Genomic DNA, 22,285 nt, shown 5'->3' on the forward strand with positions numbered 1-22,285 from the left:
TTTATATAAAGTCTAGGACCCACAAGAGAACACATACTATTTGTCTGAGGTTGGCTTACTTTCTTCTTAGTAGGACAATCTCCAGTAGCTGAGTGGCTGAAAGAAATCACCTTCTTACACAAACCGCATTTTTCTTACCCATTCTTTACTGTGACAGGAACCTAGCTAGTTGTACAGTTTAGTGTCTGTGATGTGCTGCCTTGCAGTCCTCTGGTAAATACCCAGCAGTGGCATTGCTACGTTCCAAAGTAGATCCTTCTAGGGTTCTGAGGTGCCTCCATATTGACTTTCACTGTGGCTGGACTGGGTTTAATTTCCAGGATTGTTGTGCAAGGGCTCCCTTTGGCCTAGGCTATGCTGGAACTCAAGAGATCCCCCTACCTCCCTCTGCTGCCCAGATTAAAAGAACACCCAACTACCACATCTGACTATTTGCTATTTTCGTGTACAGCGCCATCTCGACTGGGCTCAATCTTATGTAGCTGAGATTTGTTTTGATTTTATGTATGTGTGTGTCTGAGGGGCCGGAAGACCTAATCAACCAGATCCCCTGGAACTGGAGTTACAGATGGTTGTGAGCAGCCATGTGGGAGCTGAGACCCAAACCCAGGTCCTCTGTGAAACAGCGAGTGCTTTTAACTGCTATCTCTCCAACCTCCCGTGTGGTTTTGATGGGCATTTCTCAAGTGGCTCATAAAGCTGAGTTTTACTTTATTATTAATGTGTTTATCTGTGCACATTATGTACAGTGCCTGGACAGGCCAGAAGAGGGAATTGAATCCTGGACCTGGAGTTACAGATGGTTGTCAGTCACCATGGGGTGCTGGAAATCCAATCCAGGTCCTCGGGGAGAACAGCCAGTGCCATCTGCACCATCTCTTAAGTCTGTTGCTGGTCGCTTCCATTTCAGCTTTTGAAAATTGTGCATTTCATGCCAGATGGTGGTGGCACATGCCTTTAATGCCAGCACTGAGAAAGCAGAGGCAGGTGGATCTCTGTGAGTTCGAGGCCAGCCTGGCCTACAGAAGTTCCAAGACATCCAAGGCTACACAGAGAAACCTTGTCTTGAAGTATCAAAAAAAAAAAAAAAAAAAAAAAAAAGGAAAAAAAAAAGAAAGAAAAAACCCAGAACTTGTTGTCTATGGATGTCAAAGCAGGTCCTTGCAACCAGTCTCCACCTGTGTAGAACAGGGCTCTGGGGCGCGATATTCGTCCAACCTTTCAGAACAGTCCCTGAGTCACACAAGTCTGCAAAGCATCTGCTGCCTAAGATGCTATGAGGTTGGACAGGTGCACCTGGGGAACGGTCCACTCTCCTGTCCCAGTGTAGCCCCGTACAACCACAGGTGCTAATGTCACCTGTCTGTCTTGTCAGAACAGTCACAAAGAAGGCATCCATGGTCAGTGCAGCAGCAAGCTTGATTCTGAATTGGGTCAAGGTAAAGAAGGGCTTCCAGGACCACGGTGAGTCACCTGGTAGCAGCCTAGGAGTCGGTTGATGCACAGCTGGGTGTGTGGTCAACCATCAGTGATAGGAGGCCAGATCTTCTGAACATCTGCGTGCATAGCCTTTGGGAGCCACTCACAGTATTCAGTCAGCAGGACTGTGGGAAGAGGTGGCCAGGGTTAGAGTGTGATGACAGGGACTTGCTTGGCTGGACACACCACCATGGCCCATGGTATGGTTAGGTCCTTCCCCCTCCACCCCAGCCTGGTCACACTCACATCTGGGGCTTTTCTTCCATGCAGCCAGCAGGGTACCACGGGAGTCTGCCTTCTCAGCCACAAGGGCTTTCAATAGGCTCTCTGTCCTAGGTTGCAGCCTGTGGAGAGGGGGCAGCTGACTAGACCCAGAAGGGATGAGTGGACACTCAGCACAGAAAGCCTCCTGTACACAGTGGCAGCACATAGGGTCCACCAGCCCCTTGGGGTATACAGATGCTCCTTATCATGAGGGTACACTGGATTAAGTTGGGCCCTACCACCAATACTGGGCCCATATAAGAAGAGGACACAGAGAAGAGGAAGAGGCAAGATTGGGATGATGTAGCCACTAGGAGAGACGGTAGGGAGAGTTCTGGGTAGGGGTACATGGCCCCTGAATCTTTCAGGGGGGTGAAATGTGTTGGCTCACTGAGAGCTCCAGAATGAAAGAGACTCCTGTGGTTGTCATCCCCAGCATACATGACTGACAAAGGAGCAAGGAGCCTCTCTGCTACTGCCTGCCTTGACAGTCTAGGAAAATACTCTTGTACCTGGCCCAAGTCTTCAGCATGGTGCTGGGGCTAGACAGCAGGCAGCTCTTGAATGAAAGCAGCTTGTGGAAGACCTGGCGAGAGGGCATAGGCTGGCTGAGTAAGCCTGCAGTTCATGACATACAGGAAACAGGCCACAGGTAGCCCAAGCACCTACCTGTCCCTCCAGCAGAAACCGTGCAAAGTACTTGTAGCGGTCAATGCCTTCAGGAAAGTCCACCTGCACAGCAGGGAGTGGCCAGCCCACGCGGTCTGGAGGATGGGAACATGTGATGAAGGACCCATGTTAGACCCACCCTCCCAAGCCGGAGCAGCAGGAGGGCTAGGGTAACATCCTCAGGCATATACCCAAAAGCAGGGCATGGCTGCATGTGGTCAGACACCAAGGAAGTGACCCCAACTTACAGAACACACTGGCCCGGTGGCAAAGTACCTGTCCAGACTCTGGACAGTAAGTGGGGGCTGGCTCCTCCAGGGGTGCTTCAAACTGGCAATAGGAAGGCAGCAGGGATGGGATCCACTGGATTTCCACGGTAGAGACACCTGAGGCCAGTAGAGGGCACAGTTAGGAGGCCTCACATGCTCTTCCAGACATACAGGGTGTTCTACAGGGCCCACGGGTATCACCCTGTGACTTGACCCCTGGCCATTACACAGTACCTTTCATGTACATTTTGGTGGTCTCCACGATTTCCTGGTAGATCACAAACTCAGGCAGCTCTTTGAAGAGTACAGAGCTGGGATGGATGAAGACAGGTTCATCTAAGAGAGGAGTCTGCAGAGAGAGGTAGATGGAGGCTCATTAAAAAAAAAAGCCTGAGCTCTCTGGGCCCTTCAAGTCCAACTTTCAGGATCCAACCATCAAGTTAGAGAGCCAATGACCAGGTCCTACTCAGGATGCATTGCTCCTTGGCCATCAACAGAGCTGAAACATGGGCCTGGGAAGATGACTCAATGAATAAAAACACTTGCCAAGCAAACCTGATGGCCTTCTGGATGTCTGCCTGTGCATGTGTGCCCCCACACCCTAACATAAATAGAGAGCTAGGGCCCAGTGAGACGGCTCAGTGAATAAAGGCACCTGCCACCAAGCTTGGTAATGTTGAGTTCATTCCCTGGGACCCACATGAGGAAGGAAAAAAAGATTTCTGAAATTCTATGACTTCTGTATGTGCACCACAGACAAATGTACAAAGTAAAACACAATCTCCATGTGGGGCACAGCCTGGAACCCTAGCACTTGGGAGGTTGAGGCAAGAGGATCAACCTGTTTCAATAAACAGAAGCTGAGGTCCTGGTGTGGACAGACCTTAGCCATACAATGCTGGAGAACGGAGGTAGCCCCAGCACACCAAGTACCACATAGGTCCTTCTGGTGAACTGGTTAGTACAGGAAAAACCAAAGTTACTGGGCAATGGGTAGAAGGCTCAGCTTTCTCCAGGGCAGAGAAAGCCATTTCAGTTGACTGTGTTGTCTACAATGAACATGGTAAAGCCAGAGGTTGACTTTAGGGTGTAAAACGCAGTTCTAGAAAATAATCTTGAAGAAGCTGAGGGTAACATCTTAACCGCAAATAAATAGCCCCAACTTGCTCTTTGGTAGGGCTTTCCCAGAAGTCATGGGTCCAGTCACCAAGGGCAGGCCTGTGACCCACCTTGTAGGCGTTCCTCCATTTGGGGTCTAGCAGATCCTCGCTCTGAACCCGGCGGGCTAGGTGGTCACCCAGGCCAGCTGCCATGATTTGCCGCAGATAGGTCACCTGGCTTTCAGTAGGTGGCTGCATTTTGGGGTCCAGGAAGAGCCCAGCCTCAGGGCACACTGTGTTGACTGGGAGGAAGGTGAGGAAGAGGTGTGTGAAGTCTAAGTCAGAGGAAGTCTGCCAGGCTTTCAGGAATCACCTAGCACTTGGGTCCCACTCACATAGTGTCTGATTCTGAATCAGGTTAACAGTGGCTCAGCCCAGAGCCCCTTCCAAGGCCAAGGCTTAGAATCCCATGCTTGCAAAGCCCTGCCAATGACAGCCATTCCAGGTGGTCGGATAGTTACAGGAACCTCAGTCTCATCTGTCCCCTCTGCGGAAAGATGGCCCGCAGGGACCTTTGGTCACACATGAGCACCTGTCATTGGTGTCAGGTGGCTGTCCACAATTGCAGGCTGTTGCATCTGAGGACAGACTGCCTAAGTGTAGCAGTGGACACGATAGCAAGCCCCAGTAACGCCCTGCTACTGGGCAAGTATGAGCTGCAGAACAGCCATTGATCTGTGAAGCCTGGAGCTGCTAGAATGGCACTGAGTTCCCAATTAGCCTTGGAGAGGGATTAGGCTGCCCAGATGCCACCTGAACCTGGTGACCACTCTGTATCATAAGGTGGGGACATTCCTTGAGTCCTAGTGCTACTGACAGGATCCACCTGTAGCTGAGTGTGAGAGGCCAGAACTCTGGGGACATGTGGAGGGAAGAAAGGTTCTGGCTGAACAGGGGAAGACGACCAGAGGGGTGTGGCCAAGGGACGGACAGATGATCCGAGGGACAGCCTTCTGGGTGAATGTGCAAAGGAACCTGTCTAAGGGCACTTGGAGTTGACTTGGGGTTATGAGTCCATTTAATGGGCAAGCAAATGAGCAAGTGTTGAGAGTCTCTATCACAGCAAACATGTGCAGAGAGCCCAGACGTCTGCCCACACTGTTGCCTGGGCTGTACCTGCAGTGGTCAGCTGGCCACGGAGGCGCCGGATCTCTAGCATGGCCTTGTAGCGCAGTCCATTAGCACGGCAAAATTGTGGTGAGCAGCCGGCGTACTCACAGGCTCCCACAGCACCTGTTGGGCACAGTTGGGCGTTCTCACTGGTTGGCTCCAACCCACTCCAAGCTACCAATCACCCTCCTTCATGCCCTAGAGATGGCACCAACCCAGCAGCACCATGAGGTCACCAAGCTTCAGAGATTCCCCCTGCCCAGCCCAGGTCCTCTTCATCTGGGCCACACGGGCTCGACGGCCCTTCAGCTCTGCAAGCTCCTCTTCACTGGCAGCTGGTCTGTAAACATACACATGGCCCACTGGGCTTCAGCCCACTGCCCTCTGACCATCAGCGCCTCCAGATCCTTACTGCCCCTTTCTTTCACATACAGCAGCTCAAGTTCCCCAGGCCACCACTGATCAAAGAAGGCACACAGGGCTCCAAGGGATTAGGCTGTCACCAACCTACCTGTCTAGCTCCTCAAAGAGCTCACGCACAGTCATGGCAGCCACAATGGCAATGGTGTAGGGCAGGCAACCGTGCTGCTGGCTCAGTGCTAGCATCTTGGCGTAGCGGGGTGCCACGGGGAAAGTGGACATGGTCCGTCCCAGTGCGGTGATGGGGCAGCTCAGTTGTGACATCTGCAGCTTTTTCATTCTGGGGACAGGAGTCACAGTGGGTAGGAGCCATGGAGCCCGCACTTGGAGGCTCTGTGCATACTTGGGTCCACCCTCCCCCACTACCTTTCATCTTTCCGAGGCGCCTGCAGAGCCCCCAGTGCAATCAGCAACTCCTCGGCGGCAACAAGGGCCTCCACAGAGGGAGGTGTGGGGAATGGGAAGTTGATAACCTGGGTGCAGGAAGGCAGGAGAGGAGAGGAGAGGGGCAGAGTGATGCGGAGAAGCAAGTCCATGAGTTCACACAGGCTGTCCCAGGTACTAGTCCCACTTCCCTCCAGCTGTCCCCAGGGTCATGCTAACTGGGACATGGGTCCTGAGTGCTCAGGAAGTTGTCAAGATCTCTCCAGGTCCAAGTGCTAGGATGATCCCAAATTAAACCTATTGTGTTCCAGGGGCCATCCTTGTCAACTAAAATCTGGAAGTTTAAAAGCAACGACATACAAATCATCATGCAACACTTAGAAAAACAGCCTGGCAATTAAGGTATCATGCTTGAAAAATACAACCATGCCCACAGGTGGCCACAGGGGTGAACGTCAAGTTCTCAATGATGACCTAAAGTATGTGAGTTTTCTTAACTCTGAACCGGTTGTTTGTAAGAAACAAAAAGAAAAATCACTGTGGATTCGTAATCCTTAAAGGGACAGATTTCTTCCCTAGAATTCAACTCAAGACGAGGGCAAAGGCCTGTGCCACTGTACACAGTGAGGCTGCAGTCTTTTTAAGATACAGAGTTTTGCCAGGCATGGTGGTGCACACCTTTAATCCCAGCACTTGGGGGGTAGCAGCAGGCAGATCCATGTGAGTCCGACCCTGGTCTACAAAAAGAGCTCCAGGCCAACCAAGGCTGCATCACCAGGCCTCGTCTCAAAACAAAGGGAGAAAAATACGGTTTTATTCTTGTGCTGAAACTCATGTTTCAGGCTGGCCTCAATCACAGCAATTCTCCTGCCTCAGCCTTCTAAGTGTTGGGGCTATAGATGTGAACTATGATGCCTAACTGAACGTGGAACTTCTATTCATCCTGTTTCTACATCCTGGATGTTGGGGTTTGAGGTATGCACCCCATATTGTTTATGTAGTGCTGGGTATAAAGCATTTAACCAACCAAGCTACATCCCTAGTCAAGGGTATATTCTTTATTTTTAAATTTTTTTTCTAATTTTAAATTTGTTTGTATGTGTCTTGTGGATACACATGTGCTCTTGAGCAAGTATGGAGAAAGGAGAACAAGCAGGAGTTGGTTCTCTCCTCCCACCATGTGGTTCCTTGAAATTTAAGTCCTCAGGCTTAGCAGCAGGTACCTGCTGCGCCATCATCCTAGACCGAAACTTCACTTTCCAAACTTGCTTCTGGGTTCTGGGTTCCGGGTTCCGGGACAGGACCAGGACCAGATGCATTTCCAGCCACCTTGGTTCTGTTACTTACTGCATGTATTCTTGAACAGAGACCGTCTCCTCCCTGCCTTGGTTTCCTTATCTGTTAAGTGGGTATCTGGTTGTCATGGGGGCAGGGTTAGGAATGGCATGCAGCATAAGCAGACCCTCTTCGCTGGAACAACCTAATTCTGGAGTGGGGACAGGAACCCCAACTCCATCTGAGGACCATGCCAGTGAAGTCAGCATTCAGGGATCAGCAGGACATCTCTGAGTGCCCATGAACAGCATGAGACCTGGCTGTCCCCAGGGGGCAGGAAAGTTGTCCTCACAAGAGACTGAGGGTCATCAGGGCGCCTTCTAACAGACTTCAGGATGCCACTTCACTTGGTGTCCCTGGCAGGTGCAGCTCTGGGATGCCAGACTGGGTGAGGCTGAGGATGGCCTGGGAAGGCATGGAGGAGGTTACTGGCTGAGACTGACCTTCTCAATGTTGAGGGCCTTCATTTGCAGGATCAAGTCCTCCACTGGTCTGCGAGTGATCTCTGGGGGAGGAAACTGCTCAAAGTCCCCGAAAACAGCTGAGGAATACAGCCTAAGTGGGGAGAAGTAGGGATCAGAAAGAAGGAAGTCAACCATGCCCGCCACTCACAGGGCCAGGCCCTCGTCTCACCAGTGGCAGTGAGCCCCACCTCCAGCTACACCAACTACAGTCTCTTGTATTTTCTAAGTTTTCCCTTCTGAAAACTACAATGGTACTGGAGGAACAGTAATAGAGCTGCTCAAAGAGACATCAGTGGAGAAGACATTGAGCAGCGACATAAGTGACGAGGACCTGTCTCCTGGACTTCAGCCCTCAGAGCCGTCAGCAGACAGACAGAGCCTAACTTAGAACTGAGGGCAGGTTTGAGCAGAGAAGCTATGAAGATGCTAAGGGTACTCGCCTGAGGGAAACACACACCCTGCCTCATGCGACTACAAGCAAACAAGGGGGCAAAGGTGTAAGAGGAGAACCTGGGCACCTGGCTAGTGGCCACCTCCACTGCTGAGCATTAAGCCTAGAGCTCCACACGGCCAAGGATAAACACAGACATCCAAACACAGGGACATGTGTTTACAACAGGAAAAAGGAGCAACAACGTCAATGTGCAGCAGGAAAGGACGGTAGCAATGTGACAAGGCAGTGCGAAAGTGACTCAGCCAGCAGAGGCATGTCAAGAGGATCCCAGAAACTCATCATACTGGGTGGTGGAGCCTGACAAAAGGGAACACCTAGTGGGGAGTGTCCACAGAGAATGACCACTCAAAGGAGCCACTCGCTGCCTCAATGGTGGTGACAGCTCAACCATGGAAGTACTTTAGAAGAGATTACCTCTGAATTAGCATGGACCACCCACCACCAACACAGCAGCTAGCAAAGTGGGAAGAGCTTAGAACTAGTAAGGACACAGGCCCACTTGCTGCAGAGGACAGCAGCAGTTCTGCTTCTCAACGCCTGAGTGCAAGAATAAGTGACCTACCTATAGCAGTGTCCTGGCTCTGTCCGGCCTGCACGACCAGCCCGCTGGTCAGCGGATGCCTGGGAGACCCAGGTGACACGGAAGGAGGACACGCCCGTGACACGGTCATAATAGCGTTTTTTAACCTTCCCACAGTCCACCACATACTTGATGCCGGGGATGGTCAGGGATGTTTCAGCCACATTAGTGGCTACTACACACAGTCTTGTCCCCTCTGGAGGAGGTTTGAAAACCTGGAAAGGGGGGGACAGGCAAGACAACATAAAAATCAGGTGAAAATCTACGAGACAGCAGTAGACAGATTGCTCTCAGCAAGGAAAGAACCGTTACTGTCCACCAAGCTCTAAGCACAATCATCAGGAATAGTTTCTATCGTTCCCTCCACTACCAGGGCTAGTCAGAAAACAGATGGAGAAGCACTCGGGGCTTGAACCACCCCACATCCTAATGCTCTCAAGAGCTATCCCCATTACCTGTGCCTGCTTCTCTGGGGCCAGCAAAGAGTAGAGCGGGAGCACGTGAAGAGGCAGGGAGGCATCTGGCTGCTCACCTGTGGTCAAGCATGGGACACTGGAGTCCAGGCTGGACAGATGACATAGGTATAGGTCTAACTTTAGCTGCCTGGCAGCTCCCTATCTCCCTATCCCCAACCCCAGGTTTGAGGGTTCGTATTCAGATACAGTACCAGAAATCCCCTGAACACTGTTATTGTTGCCCAGCACAGCCCTGTGATGCCTGCCTAAGAGCAGCATCTTGAGAGCAAGTTGGCCCGGGTATGTTTCTGGGCAGTGTGGTAGGCTATGTCTGTATGGAAAGAGCCCTTTCCATAGAAGTTTCTCTCATAAGATATACAACCTATGCTGGGTTCAAGCCAAGTTTCTGAGTATCTGGGACCACCTAGTCCACGCTGGACAACAAGCTGTCTCATCAACAGACCCAAGAGGCCCTGAGAATCCAGATGCCTTCCCTGTTGCATGAGGCCTGTGTGAGGCCAGGAAAGGCCAGCCTAGGGATGGTGACTCCAGCACCACCTTAACAAGCATTAGGACCTCAGGAGACTGCAGTGGACAAAGCTATCAGAAAGGCCCACTCTCTGTGCTCACATACCAACAGGAGCCAGGATGTGTTTGCTCACATGTGAGGACAGGACTTAGATTTTTCTGGTCCAGGGGCCAACAGGACCTAATGCAACAGGGGCTCAGCAGCCCATGCTGAAACCAAGCAATGAACCCGAGGGCAGAGCTCTGCCAGGCCACACCTTCATTTGCCTCACTGTCACCCAGGTCCAGATCCAAGTCAGAGCCCAGGGCCTCCTCTTCGTCGTCCATCTCTGCCCCCCTGTCCTCATCGCCTTCGCCGGCTGGCAGCACAGAGTAATTGTCCAGGTCGATCTGAGGCAATGCCTGGGTGAGGAGACGTTAACACCATGAGGTCAGGCAACCTGGATGTGAACCAAGCCACACACATGGGAAAGACAAATTTGCTCACACAGGGCATCTCCTCACAGGGACCTACGAGGTGAGGTCACTGGACAATAACCTCTGCCTCAGTTTCTTATATTAAAAATTAGGTATGAGGGGCTGGAGAGATGGCCCAGTGGTTAATAGCACTTGTTCTTACAAAGGACCTGGGTTTGATTTCCAGCAACCACAACCATCTCTAATTCTAGTTCCAGAGGACCTGACTCCCTCTTCTGACCTCCCCATGTATCAGGCATGGACATGGTGTACATACATACACACAGGAAAAACTCATGCACATAAAGTAAATCAATCTAAAGAAATATTCCTTTCAAAGGTTAGGTATGAGTCAGGTGTGGTGATGCACATCTTTAATTCCAGTGTTCTAGAGGCAGAGACAAACTGATTTCTGTGAGTTCTAGGCTATCCTGATCTACATAGCAAGTTCCAGGTTTGCCAAGATTACATAGTGACATTCTAGTTGAATAAGTGAACGAACAAATAAATTAGATATAAGCATGGGGTCATCCCACAAGGCTACTCTGAGCTATATACACAGAGTTTAACAAACTGCCTGGGCCCCCTTAAGTGTAAAGGAGGGTAGAGGAGCTATAATTTAGTAGCCACACCACCAACACTGCATCCAGCTATCAGGGTGCCTGTGGTGGCCCCTTCCTTGGCCTGCCCCCCCAGCTTCAGGGAGCAGATCTCCCTACTTCAGCAAGCAGCCACGGCTCTATTTATGCTCCAGGATCCTCCCAGGGAGACCTAAGTTGTAAATCACAATGTGTTGTAAATCACAATGCACCCCCACTTGCGGCCTCCGTAGCTGTACTATCCACCAGGGCACTCTGCTGTGGAATGGGGCTGGACCAGTGTGTCCCCCAGGAGCCTCACATGGCTCGCAGCCATCTTAGATGGAACAGACGTTCACTTCCGTTTCACTCTAGTTACACTTAAGCCCAAAGAGCTACATGAAGCTGGCATCTGGACAGCAGAGGACGGCACAGGGCTCCACAGGCTTCCATGTACCATGGCCTGGGCCTTCTTGGCCCTCGTCCGGGACTTCTTAAACCTCCGCATCTCTTCTGCTGAGTCCTTTTCCTCTTCCTTTTCTGGAAAGAGAAGAAGGTGGGAAGAGGCTCCTGTAGCCAGTGCAGGAGCTGGTACTCTCGTCACCCACAGCAAACTGCTGCAACGATGAGCGTATTACTGTGGGGGCACAAAGGTGCAGCTCTCCCTAAGGACACTTAGGTGGAGGCTGATATCCCAACTAGAGCACCGGTTGCTAAGCCCAGGGGTAGGGGTGGAGGGCTTTGACAGGGAACTGTGGGTCAGTTACCTTGTGGCGGCTGGGAGCAACGGGTAGGGAAGGCCTTCCTAAGCCGGCGGCACAATGCATGTACCTCGGCCTGCCCTGTGAGAAACACCAGGATGCCGCCTGCAGAGAGAATGCAGCCAGTCACTTGGCAAACTTACCCTTGCAGGAGTGTCTTCTGAAGGGCTGAACCAGGAACCAGGGAAATAGGTACCAGGTAGGAAAAAATCAATTACCCTAGACCAGCAGAGTGGTGAAGGGCACCTGACAGATGGCAACACAGCAGACTCTAAGGGACAGAGGCCATCTATACTTGCCCTTTTTGAGAGGATGCTTTCACACTCCCACTTCTACCTTAGACGTGGGGGAGGGGGTGCAGGAGCTAAGGCTCAGGAACAGACACCACGCCACTGTGGTCTGACTGTAGGATAAGAGGGCTGAAAGGCAAACCCGAGTCTCCAGTGAGGGAGGGCTGTGCCAGTCCCATCATCAGGCCTCACCTGCAGGCAACATCCGGTGGATCTTGCAGACCTTCCGAAAGCACTCGCCGCTGTAGTCATCCAGTGGGGTCCGCTTGTTGAAATGGACTGTCACAGGGAACTGCCTGGACTCAACCTGTGACAGTCCACAAAGGTATGGGGGTGCTGCAGCCCAGGGCCTCCTTCCTACGACCATCTCTGCACTAACTCCTAAGAACACCAGATCTCAGATCTCACACGTCAAGGTCAGGCTGAAGCTTCAGGGCTAACCCAATTCTTACCTTGATGACTGGGGGAGGTGTGGTAAAGAGCCGCTTGTTCTGGGTGAAGTCCTCTACCCGGAGCGTGGCAGACATGATGAGCAGCTTGAGGGGCAGATGCCTCTGTGAAAGACAGCCTGGTGACTCCACATGGAATTTTGTATCTCTCAGCCCTGTGTTTACATATAATTAGCAACTGCATTCCTCAGGGTGCCCCCAGGAGAAACGAGACACAGTCACAGGGAGCCTGTCCACTGGGGTTCTACAGGTGACACAGGCCAGAGACCTGAACATGAGGCGAGCTAAAGGGGCCATGGCAGGATTCCACCTTCATGAAAGAGGCAAATGAAGGAGGGTCAGCACCGGGATGGGGCGGGGTTCAGCCATGGTACCCAGTGTTTCTTTTTAGAGGGACATAAAATACTCCAGTACTGACTGAATAGAGACAGCTGGACATTTCTGAGCTGAGAACTCCCCTTACCCATGGTCCATCCTGCTTATGGTCACTTTTGCTCTCAGATCACATTTTGGGGAGATCATCACTGGTCCTTAGGCCTCCCTGGTACTCGCTGCCTGCCTCTTTATCAAACTCCAGCTCACAGATCCTGAATTTGCCTACTGCCTGTCACCCTGGCCAACCGGTGGCTCCAGGAAGGCAGGAATGGTGTTTCATCCTTTTCTGGTCACTGTCTATTACTCCTGTCTTTAATGTGGCTGGGTACACGGCACTCCCAGAACACCCACCTCTTCACTGAGCTGCTCTACTGAAGGACAGAAACAGGCTGTTCATCAAGTTCCCTTCAGATAGCATGTCCCCAAAGCTGGTTCCTCACATCCACTGTCTGAGCACAGAGTTGGAAAGAGGAGCAAGCTTGGGGAGGGAGGAGTAGGCCTGGGGAGCAGAAGAATGAACTCAGCAGCCCTACAAACCCAACAGAGCCGGAAGCTCTAGGGGAACCCTTTAGCTGGGTCCAGCAAGGCCTTCCCAGCTTTAGCTTTCTGCCTGAGCCTCTTGGATGTGGAGCAGCCACTCACCATGCATGACATTGGATCAAGGCCTGTGAGTTAGTACGGGCAGTGCAAAAAGACACAGCTGGCACCAGCAACACTTCATGCCCAGGGAAGGCTGTGTCTTCTGAGATCCCGCTCAGCCCAAGCCCCTGACAAGGCAGCATTAGTATGCCATGCTTGTGTATTTCCTACACACCTTGGTCCGGAGAGCCACAATGCGTGACAGGAGGCCGAGAAGAATGTCTGTGTAGACGCTCCGCTCATGGGCTTCGTCGATGATCACCACTTTGTATTTCAGCAGCAGGAAGTCCTGAGGGGGTTAGGAGTTATACCAGAGTGTCACCAAATCCCCACAATCACAGGCACTGAACCGTGTGAACAAATCCCAGACTGCTCCCACCCCCTTAGAAGCTCCTAGAGGCCCCTGGGAGAAGCAGCTGGGCATCCTGATTGCCTGCAGCCATTGTACATGACCAGAAGCCAGTTGCTACTGCACACTGCAAATTCTCCTTTTTGAAAAAAAATTTGCTCTTGTAGGGTGTGGTGGTACACGCCTTTAATCACAGCAAAGGCAAAGGCAGGTGGATCTCTGAGTTCAAGGTCAGCCTGGTCTACAGATTTCTAGGATAGTCAGGGCTACACAGAGAAACCCTGTCTCAAAAATAAATAAATAAAATAGTAATAATAAAAAAAAAGATCTTGCCTTTTATTAACCTTATTTTCTTGTGACAGGTTAGCTACCCCAGGTTATCTATGAACTACGTGACCAAGAATGACTTTGAACTTCTTATCTTCCTGCCTGTAAGTCAGTGGTTCTCAACCTGTGGGTCATGAACCCTTTAGGTTAAATGACCCTTTCATAGGAGTCGCCTAAGATTGTCAGAAAACATAGACATTTACATTACAATCTATAACAGTAACAAAATTATAGTTATGAAATAATATGAAAAACTGTATTAAAAAGTTGCAGCATTAGGAAGGTGGAGAACCACTGGTCTAAGGGCTCAGATAGCTAGTTATTTTTCTTTATGTAGGGCTGGGGTTGGAACCCAAGGCTTCATGCATGCTAGGCAAGCACTCTGCCAACTGAGCCTACGTCCCGAGTCCTTCTAGAAAAGATGAATACGTAAAGTCACATTGCTCACTCACTCCGTTACTGATAACGTCTACTTGAAAGTGATTCTCGGAGGCACCAGCATACTGATCAAGCAGCTGAAGCTCAGAGAACGGAATCACTCAGCGTCCCACAGGGCAGGCATAGAGGGACGATGCCAGTGTGACACTCCACTCCACCTGTGTCCTGTATGAGACCAGACAACTGACCTTCTGGATCTCTTTGAGCAGCACACCATCTGTCATGAATTTGATCCTGGTTTCTTCGGTCACGTTCCCTTCGTAGCGGATCTGGTAGGAGACAACACTGTGGGGAGAGACTTATCTCAGGGAGGATGATGTCTCCAGAGCTACAGGCAGCTGGGGCTTTGGCTACATGGTCCCTTAAAGAGAGACAGGGGAGGACCCTTCCCAGACATGCTTGTCCCAACTCTGGTCTCTGGGGCCAAAGATGGGGGCAAGATTGAGAAAGAGAGACAGGGGAGGACCCTTCCCAGACATGCTTGTCCCAACTCTGGTCTCTGGGGCCAAAGATGGGGGCAAGATTGAGTGATAACCAGATGAATGTCACCAGACACACTGCAGATCTAGGACAGAGAGTGGCAGAGCTCACTGGAAGACAAGCAGTTCTTTATTCCCAAAGCCACTCAGACAAGACGGTGGAGATGCTACAGTGCTCGGCACAGGTGGCAGCTACTGACACCAGCCTTAAGGTATCTGGGGTTCATTATCTTATTTATGAACATGTAAACATTTTATAATAAAAGCTAAAAACTTAGAATTTGGGGAGTAGGAGCTTGGCGGCAGAGTGGTGTCCTAGTACATGCAAAGCCCTAAGTCCCATTCCCAGCACCACAGTGTAAAGAAATCTAAGTCCCTGGCAGAGGGTTGTACAAACAGAATTCTGGGTTTTCATGGACTTATACCACTGGCTCATTAGCTGGCTACCATTTGTTATCAGCAAAGATATTTTGCCCCTTAATAAGTGCTGGGTCATTCCCTGCTCTACAGCCATTGCCCCAGCGGGTTAAGAGGGCTCTGCTGAACCATCCCTGGGAATGAGGCAAAAATGACTCCCACCACGCTGGGCAGTGGTGGTGCACGCCTTTAATCCCAGCACTTGGGAGGCAGAGGCAGGCGAATTGCTGTGGGTTCGAGGCCAGCCTGGTCTACAAGAGCTAGTTCCAGGACAGGCTCCAAGGCCACAGAGAAACCCTGTCTTGAACCCCATACCCCCAAAACAGACTCCCAGCGTACCCTCCTTTGAGCAAGACTGCAAAGGCCCTCTATCCCTCTACAGCCCAGGAATCAGGGCCTCACCGCTGTGACAGATTCATCTCCTTGGCCACACGCTGGGACATGGCTATGGCGGCCACTCGGCGGGGCTCTGTGACACCGATGATGCTGTCCTCACTGGGGAAGAAGACACATTAGCCATGCCTGTCTGTCCCGGAGTCACCTACACTCCGGGGTCAGTGCCTGAAGATGAAACCCAAAGCACAGGGTACAAACATCACTTGCCCAGTGTAAGGACAGCACAGCCACAGGACAGTGGGGGCAGCCCACGTTTCCCAGATGGGGACCCAACAGAACTTGGCATACAGCTGGGACACATTTCTAAGGGATACTGTTAGGATGAAGAAGTTTCATCTGGTGTGGGGGAAGGGCTGATGTGCATGGCACTCCTGAACAAATGGGGCCCATGTGTGAGCTGGTAAGCCAGAGGAAGCCAGGTAACAGGAATGACAAATACACCCTGCAATGCTGAAGGGAACACTAGGACTCTGCATCACCTTGGCAACTTTTCTGTCAATTGAATTTAACATCATAGTAAGTTGAGGTGGATGGTGGGGTACAGAAAATTACATTGAGGGGCTGGAGAAATGGCTCAGAGATTAAGAGCACTGGCTGCTCTTTCAGAGGTCCTGAGTTCAATTCCCAGCAACCACATGGTGGCTCACAACCATCTATGAGATCTGGTGCCCTCTTCTGGCAGGCAGACATAAATGCAGGCAGAACATTGTATACATAATAAATAAATTCTAAAAAAAAGAAAAGAAAATTACATTGAGTGCACAGAACCTAGCAAATTTCCATGTGCACAGACTGAACACACATACGAGAGGATTTCCTTCAGCTTAGGTGGCCCACCTGGACCATACTCATTTAAATGAGTCTGGCCCTCTGACTCATGCTAATCCCTTTGCTGAATGCCACATGCCAAGGGGACAAGGCACAGCGGTGAGCATGAATTACTGAGAACAGTGACCTGACACACACGGTCATAAAAGGCTCACAGGGGCCACAGTAACACTACGGAACACATTATTCCATGAGCCTGACACTGTGGCCCTGTAGTTGCCAAACCCATGTGACCACTGAGTTTAGTGTCATTATCCCCATCTCACAGCTGACAACAGGCCCAGAGTGGCTGGTAATTCACCTGAAGTCAGACAGCAGTCAGGATTCTGTCTACTGGAGCTCAGGCCCTTAGCAGTTCTTGGAACCTAAGTGTCCACTGTCCCCAGAGAGTAGAGGGAAATCCCCGACCAAGCCCTACCTGCTGTAGCCCGCTTCGTAGAGAAACTGGGGCACCTGTGTAGTTTTTCCACTGCCAGTCTCGCCACATACAATAACAATGGGATGCTCAGCCACTGCCTCCATGACAGTTTGCTCTTCAGCGAGGATAGGGAGTTTGAGCCGCTCTTTCTGTGGGAGAAGTTAGAGAGAAGGGCTGCAGAACAGCAGGCGGAGAGGGTACCCCACTCACCCGCAGGTCATGCATGGTACATAGTGTCTAAAATGGACAGGGAGGGGCTAAAGAGATGGTTTTGTGGTTAAGGGCACTGGCTGCTCTTGCAGAGGACCTGGGTTAGATTTCTAGCTGGCACATGGCAGCTTATAACCGTCATCTTTAAGTCCAGTCCCAGGGGAACCAATGCCCTCATCTGACCTCTGCCGGGACACATGTGGAGTACATACATACAGGCACGAAAAACACCCATACACATAAAATTTAAAAATTGTCTTTTAAAAAATAGTTGCCAGGCAGTGGTGGTGCTTTAATCCCAGCACCCAGGAGGCAGAAGCAGGCAGATCTCTGTGGGTTCGAGGCCAGCCTGGTCTACAGAGCAAGTGCTAAGACAGGCTCCAAAGCTACACAGAAAAACCCTGTCTTGAAAAACAAAAACAAAACAAAAAAATTAAATAAATAGCTGGGCAGTGGTGGTGGCACGCGTCTTTAAGCCCAGCACTTGGGAGGCAGAGGCAGGTGGATCTCTGTGAGTTCGAGGCCAGCCTGGTCAACAAGAGCTAGTTCCAGGAGAGGCACCAAAAACTATAGGAAAATCCTGTCTCAAAAATCAAAATAAATAAATAAAATGAAATAAAATAGCTGGGCAGTGGTGGCACACACCTTTAATCCCAGCACTCGGGAAGCAGAGACAGGCGTATCTCTGCGAGTCGGAGGCCAGCCTGGTCTACAGAGTGAGTTCCAGGTCGGTCAGGGTTGTTACACAGAGAATCCCTAATTCGAAGCCCCCAATAAAAAATTAAATAAAATAAAAGGCATAGCCACTGGGTTGAATGGCTAGGGAGAAGCAACAGCCTGCGCCCCAGAAACAATGCTATACCACCCATGCCCCATTTGAGCCCCATAAGGTGGGTATGACCACGTCCCCATTCTTAGAAGTAGATACTGAGTCCTCTCCACCAAGCTATCCCATTATCTGTTTCTAACCAAAAGGAGAAGAACATACCTGCATTTCAGGGGTGCGGTTCACAGGAATGAAGACGGCAGGCTTGGACAGGGGCGGAGGTGGGGCAGAGGCTGGTGATTTTGAAAATGCAGAGGTCCCAGACGGAGGGGGTTGGGGGGTGGGTACAGGGCTCTTGGCCCCAGAAGGAGCTGGTGGCAGATGTACTATGTTTGCCCCTGTGCTGCCCCCAGGTTGGTCAGCTGTGTCCTCTTCAGGCTCTGAATCCCCTGAAGACTCAGATTCTTCCTCTGTTGATGATGATCTGTGGCGCTTCCGGTGGGCCCCACCAAGGCTATTGACTTTCTCCTGACCCTGAGCTGCTGGCTGGTCAGGCTTCCTCCTGGGAAAACAGAGACTTCAGGCGGGACCTTAGGACATCTGACATGGCCACAGGGGCACCTCACCATGGGCCAAAGGGCACACCCCTTTGACCCCAGGCCCTACACAGGGGCTGTTCCTCCTCTGAGCACACTTCCTGCAGATTGTCACACTCAAGTGTCTACTCAAAGTCACCTACCAGGGTCACTGGGCTCAGTCCCAAATGCCAGTGCCTTTCCTAGATGCTCCCTCGTCTCCGCCTTACCTTTGACTCAGTTTTCTGTTGCAGGGTATATTAGTATTTGGTTAATGAACACCTGCACTTTTCAAAAGGAAGGGAGTATTTTGCTCCTTGTTCTACCTCAGGTCCAGTGAGGATGAGGCAGCACACTCAACCAATAGCAGTGCCCTAAACAGAGAAGCTGGGGGCGGGGGGAGAGGCAGTGTGTGTGTACGTGCCTGTGCTCGTGCGTGCACTCACACGCATGCTGGTCTGGGGTGTGCTGTCCTGTAGGAATGCCAAAGTTGTAATGGTCAAGCCCAGGTGAAGTAGGCTTTCAATGTGAAGCCTCAGAATTGAACAGTGACCACAAAGGACCTCAAGAGGGAGCCCCACGACAAGTGCGGCCTTTGAGGTGTGGGATCAAGGTCATGACTGGTGAGAAAATGTGACCTACTTGTGACATATAAGATGCCAGGCAGGTGCACAGCCTTTGTCAGAGGAGCATTCAGTATGGATAACCCTCCACACATTCCCACCCATGTAGGACATCATGAGCTGTGAGCCCACTCAGGCTCTGTGACTCACTCTTTGGTATGATACATGCGGTCCCCAGTGCCCAGCTTGGCTGTAGTGTAGAAGAGACTCATCTCGGCTTCCGAAACTTGGACTTCACTCAGTTTCTGGAGCAGTTCGGCACGCTGGGAGAGGCATCAGAGCATTAGTTATCAGGTAGCTACTGAAGGGCAGGATGTCACCCCACAGCTATGAGGTCTTCTGGACAGACAAGTTAGCTCTGCCTTTGCCCTTACAAAATCCAGAGTCATGGGACTCTGCAGTACCGTGGTGTGACCACTGGCTGTCCCTATGCCCAACAACCAGACTGAATAAAGCACAGCACCCCTTCCTGACCTGGGGACAGACATGACTGCTCATTTGGCCACTACCTAAGCTCCCACAGGGCCACATAACTTCTTTCACCCTGTGAGCCGCGGCAGTTCTGGTTTCGTTGACTTTGACAATGTGCGTTCCCGTTTTACACACACCTCCTCATGTATGTGTCACGAGTTTTAAATCAGGCCAGCATGATCAGTGCCTCGGATGTCACACGTAGCTAGTGGCTACCGTGTCACCGTACAGACACAAACACTCCCCTCCTCTCAGAGAGTTCTACAAGACAACCTTGCTGCGGGAAGTATACGGAGGGATGGAGATGCCCGAGCCCCATGATCTGCAGAGCTGGGGCAGACTGGCCACGGCGAGGCGTACCTGGCTCTTCTTCTGCTTCTGTTCTAAGACTTTCTGTAGCACCTTCCTCTCCTTCTTCGTCAGGGGCTTCCTCTCTTTCTTTGATGGGGGTGGCGCCTTGGCCTTCTTCTTCTTCTTCTTCCCCGGCAACACGAGTGCATTGCTCGCATCCACTCCTTTTAACACATCCTTGTCTGAAAAGACAGCCCGTCTCACCACAGTGCAGGAAGTGCTGGAGGGTCCTCGATGCTTACTCATGACAATATCAGGTTAGGTCACTGCCTCCTGCAGGTGGTCTACATCACCTACGAACCTCTGAGTGCTGAGCAAGGGCCTATCATCATCATCACCAGGCTAAGACACAGGGGCTGAGGGATGTGGCTCTGGCAGAGGGAACCTAGGTAGCATGCTCAGAGCTCTGGGTTCCAACCCCAGAACCGCATAAAACCAAGCATGGTGGCACAGTCTGTACAAGTGAGAGGGGAAGGTGAGAGGACCAGATGTTCCATCACTCCTGACTACACAAGCCATCCTGGGATACATGAAACCCTGCAGTGTGCTCAGAGCTAGGCTGTACCACATGTACTTTTAAATTAAGAGCCATGGGGTGCATGATTCCACAGAGGAACAGTTAGGCCCCATTTCAGAGATTTGGAAACAAAGGCCCAGGTAAGTGAAGTGTCTTGCCCCAAACACCTCATACTTCTAGATTCTTCTTTGATGTCCTTTCTTACAAACTCACCACCTTCCTGATCCAACCAAGGGGTCAAAGAACACGTTGGGGAGGCGGTCTCCAACAGATGGTGGGGTTCCATCTGGGAACGTGCTTAGTCTCAGGAGCCTGGAAGATACACTCAAATCTACTGGATTGTTCTCCAGCTTACTCTCCTCCCAGACCAGCCAGACCCTGGTGGCCATGTCCTCTAGTGCTCCAACAAATGCTCTTGCCCTCCCTTCTGGACCCCAGGCAGTATCTGAGATGGAGGGGGAAGTCCTTCTCACAAGCTCCAGCTCAGCACCCTCCTCCCAGATCTCCTCCATTCCCCTCTCCTTCAGGGCTGGACCTTTCTCGGTGAGCCAAATCAGACTTAAATAGATAGCATCTATCACAAAATTGTTTATGGCCCCTGAACTTGCTGCCTTGAGCAGCTGAATCGATAGCTGCTAGGTTTCCTTCTATCCTAGCACTCGCAGGCCCCGAGCACCCACATCCAGAACTGAACTCACGTGGCTCCCTGGGACAGTCCATACCTGCCTTTTCCAACAGCCTCACCAACGCCAATTCTGGGACAACTCATTCTTGTCACCTTTGTACTCGTGCACAAGACTAGTCCATAAGTGAATCTAGCCAGCTCTCCTTCAGAATACACTAGAATCCAAACACCATCTTTCTGGTCCAGTTATCAACTCAACCCTCCTACCCCATCATCCTTCAACCTGTAATGCTTTTCTGTAATGTCATAGCTAATATGCTGCTATATATAATAAGACAGGGTCTCACTGTAACCCAGGCTGATCTCAAACATTAAGGACCTTTGTGCTTCAACCTTCCTTCTTTTTAAAGTCTTCACAACCCACACACCCCGATGTCCCCTAGTCCCTGGGTTTCCTCTCTCATTTCTACCCAGACCTCACGGTCCTGACATCACATGGGAGACCTTCCCCAGCACTCCACCCACTCCTAACTTTGGCTCTCTCTCTCTCTCTCTCTCCCTCTTTCTCTAGTACCTCCCTGCATGCCTGCCATAGTCTATGCATTTTTTACCGTTTCCCTCTGCCCGTCTGCTTCAGGTAACCAGGCATACCTGGAGTGACAGGAATTTCCACCTCCTATTCTACTGTCACTACTCCCGGAGCCCAGAACAGTGTCCCCGCTGCTCAAAGTGCCCCAGCACCCAAGCATTGCAAGCAGCCTGGTGCACAGCTTACAGGTCTGGGCTGAAACACACATTTTACGAGTCTCTAGCAAGGAGACGATTATAGAAGGCCTGGGAATGGATGCAAAGACCATATGTGAGCACCAAACTCCCGGCAGGGTCCCCACATCGCAGTACAGACAGGGCTGTCACGCCCCCTGCTCGGGTCACGTGGAACCCGGCTCCCACTTCAGCGACCCTCTGGGTCCGACTCCTCACCCTCGAGCTCCAGCCGCACAGGGGGCACTTCGGGGCCCTTGGCAGGCCGCGGCTCCGCCTGCAGCCGCCCCTTCACGTTGTAGCGGCGGCGCAGCTTCCCCATGGCGCCTCCGCCACGCGCGCGACTCCCTCAGCGAAACTCACTGGAAGTCAGAACCAAGACTCGAGACTTCCGGCCTGCGCATGCGCAAGAGCAGAACTTCGGGCTCTGAGAGGCGGAGCTGTAGGCCGGATCTACCGGAAAGGGAGGTCGTAGCGGAAGAGGCGGGGCGCAGTCTACCGACGGGCGGGGCCTATTTAATAAGGGGGCCGGGCCTACAAGTGTTTCAGGAGCCGGAGGTTCGTTCTGATTAAACTGTCCTGCAAGTGTTTCAGGAGCCGGAGGTTCGTTCTGA

General features: G+C 51.5%; 1 protein-coding gene across 1 annotated transcript; it reads right to left on the reverse strand.

Moving 5' to 3' along the window:
* Nucleotides 1-1,115: 1,115 nt before the first annotated feature.
* On the reverse strand, nt 1,116-22,060 carry Dhx37 (DEAH-box helicase 37). Its single transcript, XM_038346462.1, has 27 exons — nt 21,891-22,060; nt 19,777-19,949; nt 19,096-19,208; nt 17,970-18,309; nt 16,772-16,920; nt 15,532-15,624; nt 14,422-14,518; nt 13,295-13,408; nt 12,109-12,210; nt 11,849-11,963; nt 11,373-11,471; nt 11,063-11,145; nt 9,829-9,973; nt 9,044-9,120; nt 8,571-8,803; nt 7,534-7,645; nt 5,738-5,844; nt 5,463-5,651; nt 5,167-5,291; nt 4,958-5,074; nt 3,911-4,083; nt 2,916-3,030; nt 2,661-2,798; nt 2,413-2,507; nt 2,256-2,329; nt 1,726-1,823; nt 1,116-1,604 (listed from the first exon to the last, which is right to left on the reverse strand). The coding sequence occupies exons 1-27, from the start codon at nt 21,991-21,993 to the stop codon at nt 1,519-1,521; spliced, it is 3,465 nt and encodes a 1,154-aa protein (XP_038202390.1). The 5' UTR covers nt 21,994-22,060; the 3' UTR covers nt 1,116-1,518.
* Nucleotides 22,061-22,285: the final 225 nt, after the last annotated feature.

This window comes from Arvicola amphibius, chromosome 10, assembly GCF_903992535.2.
Source record: "Arvicola amphibius chromosome 10, mArvAmp1.2, whole genome shotgun sequence".
Classification (NCBI taxonomy): domain Eukaryota; kingdom Metazoa; phylum Chordata; class Mammalia; order Rodentia; family Cricetidae; genus Arvicola; species Arvicola amphibius.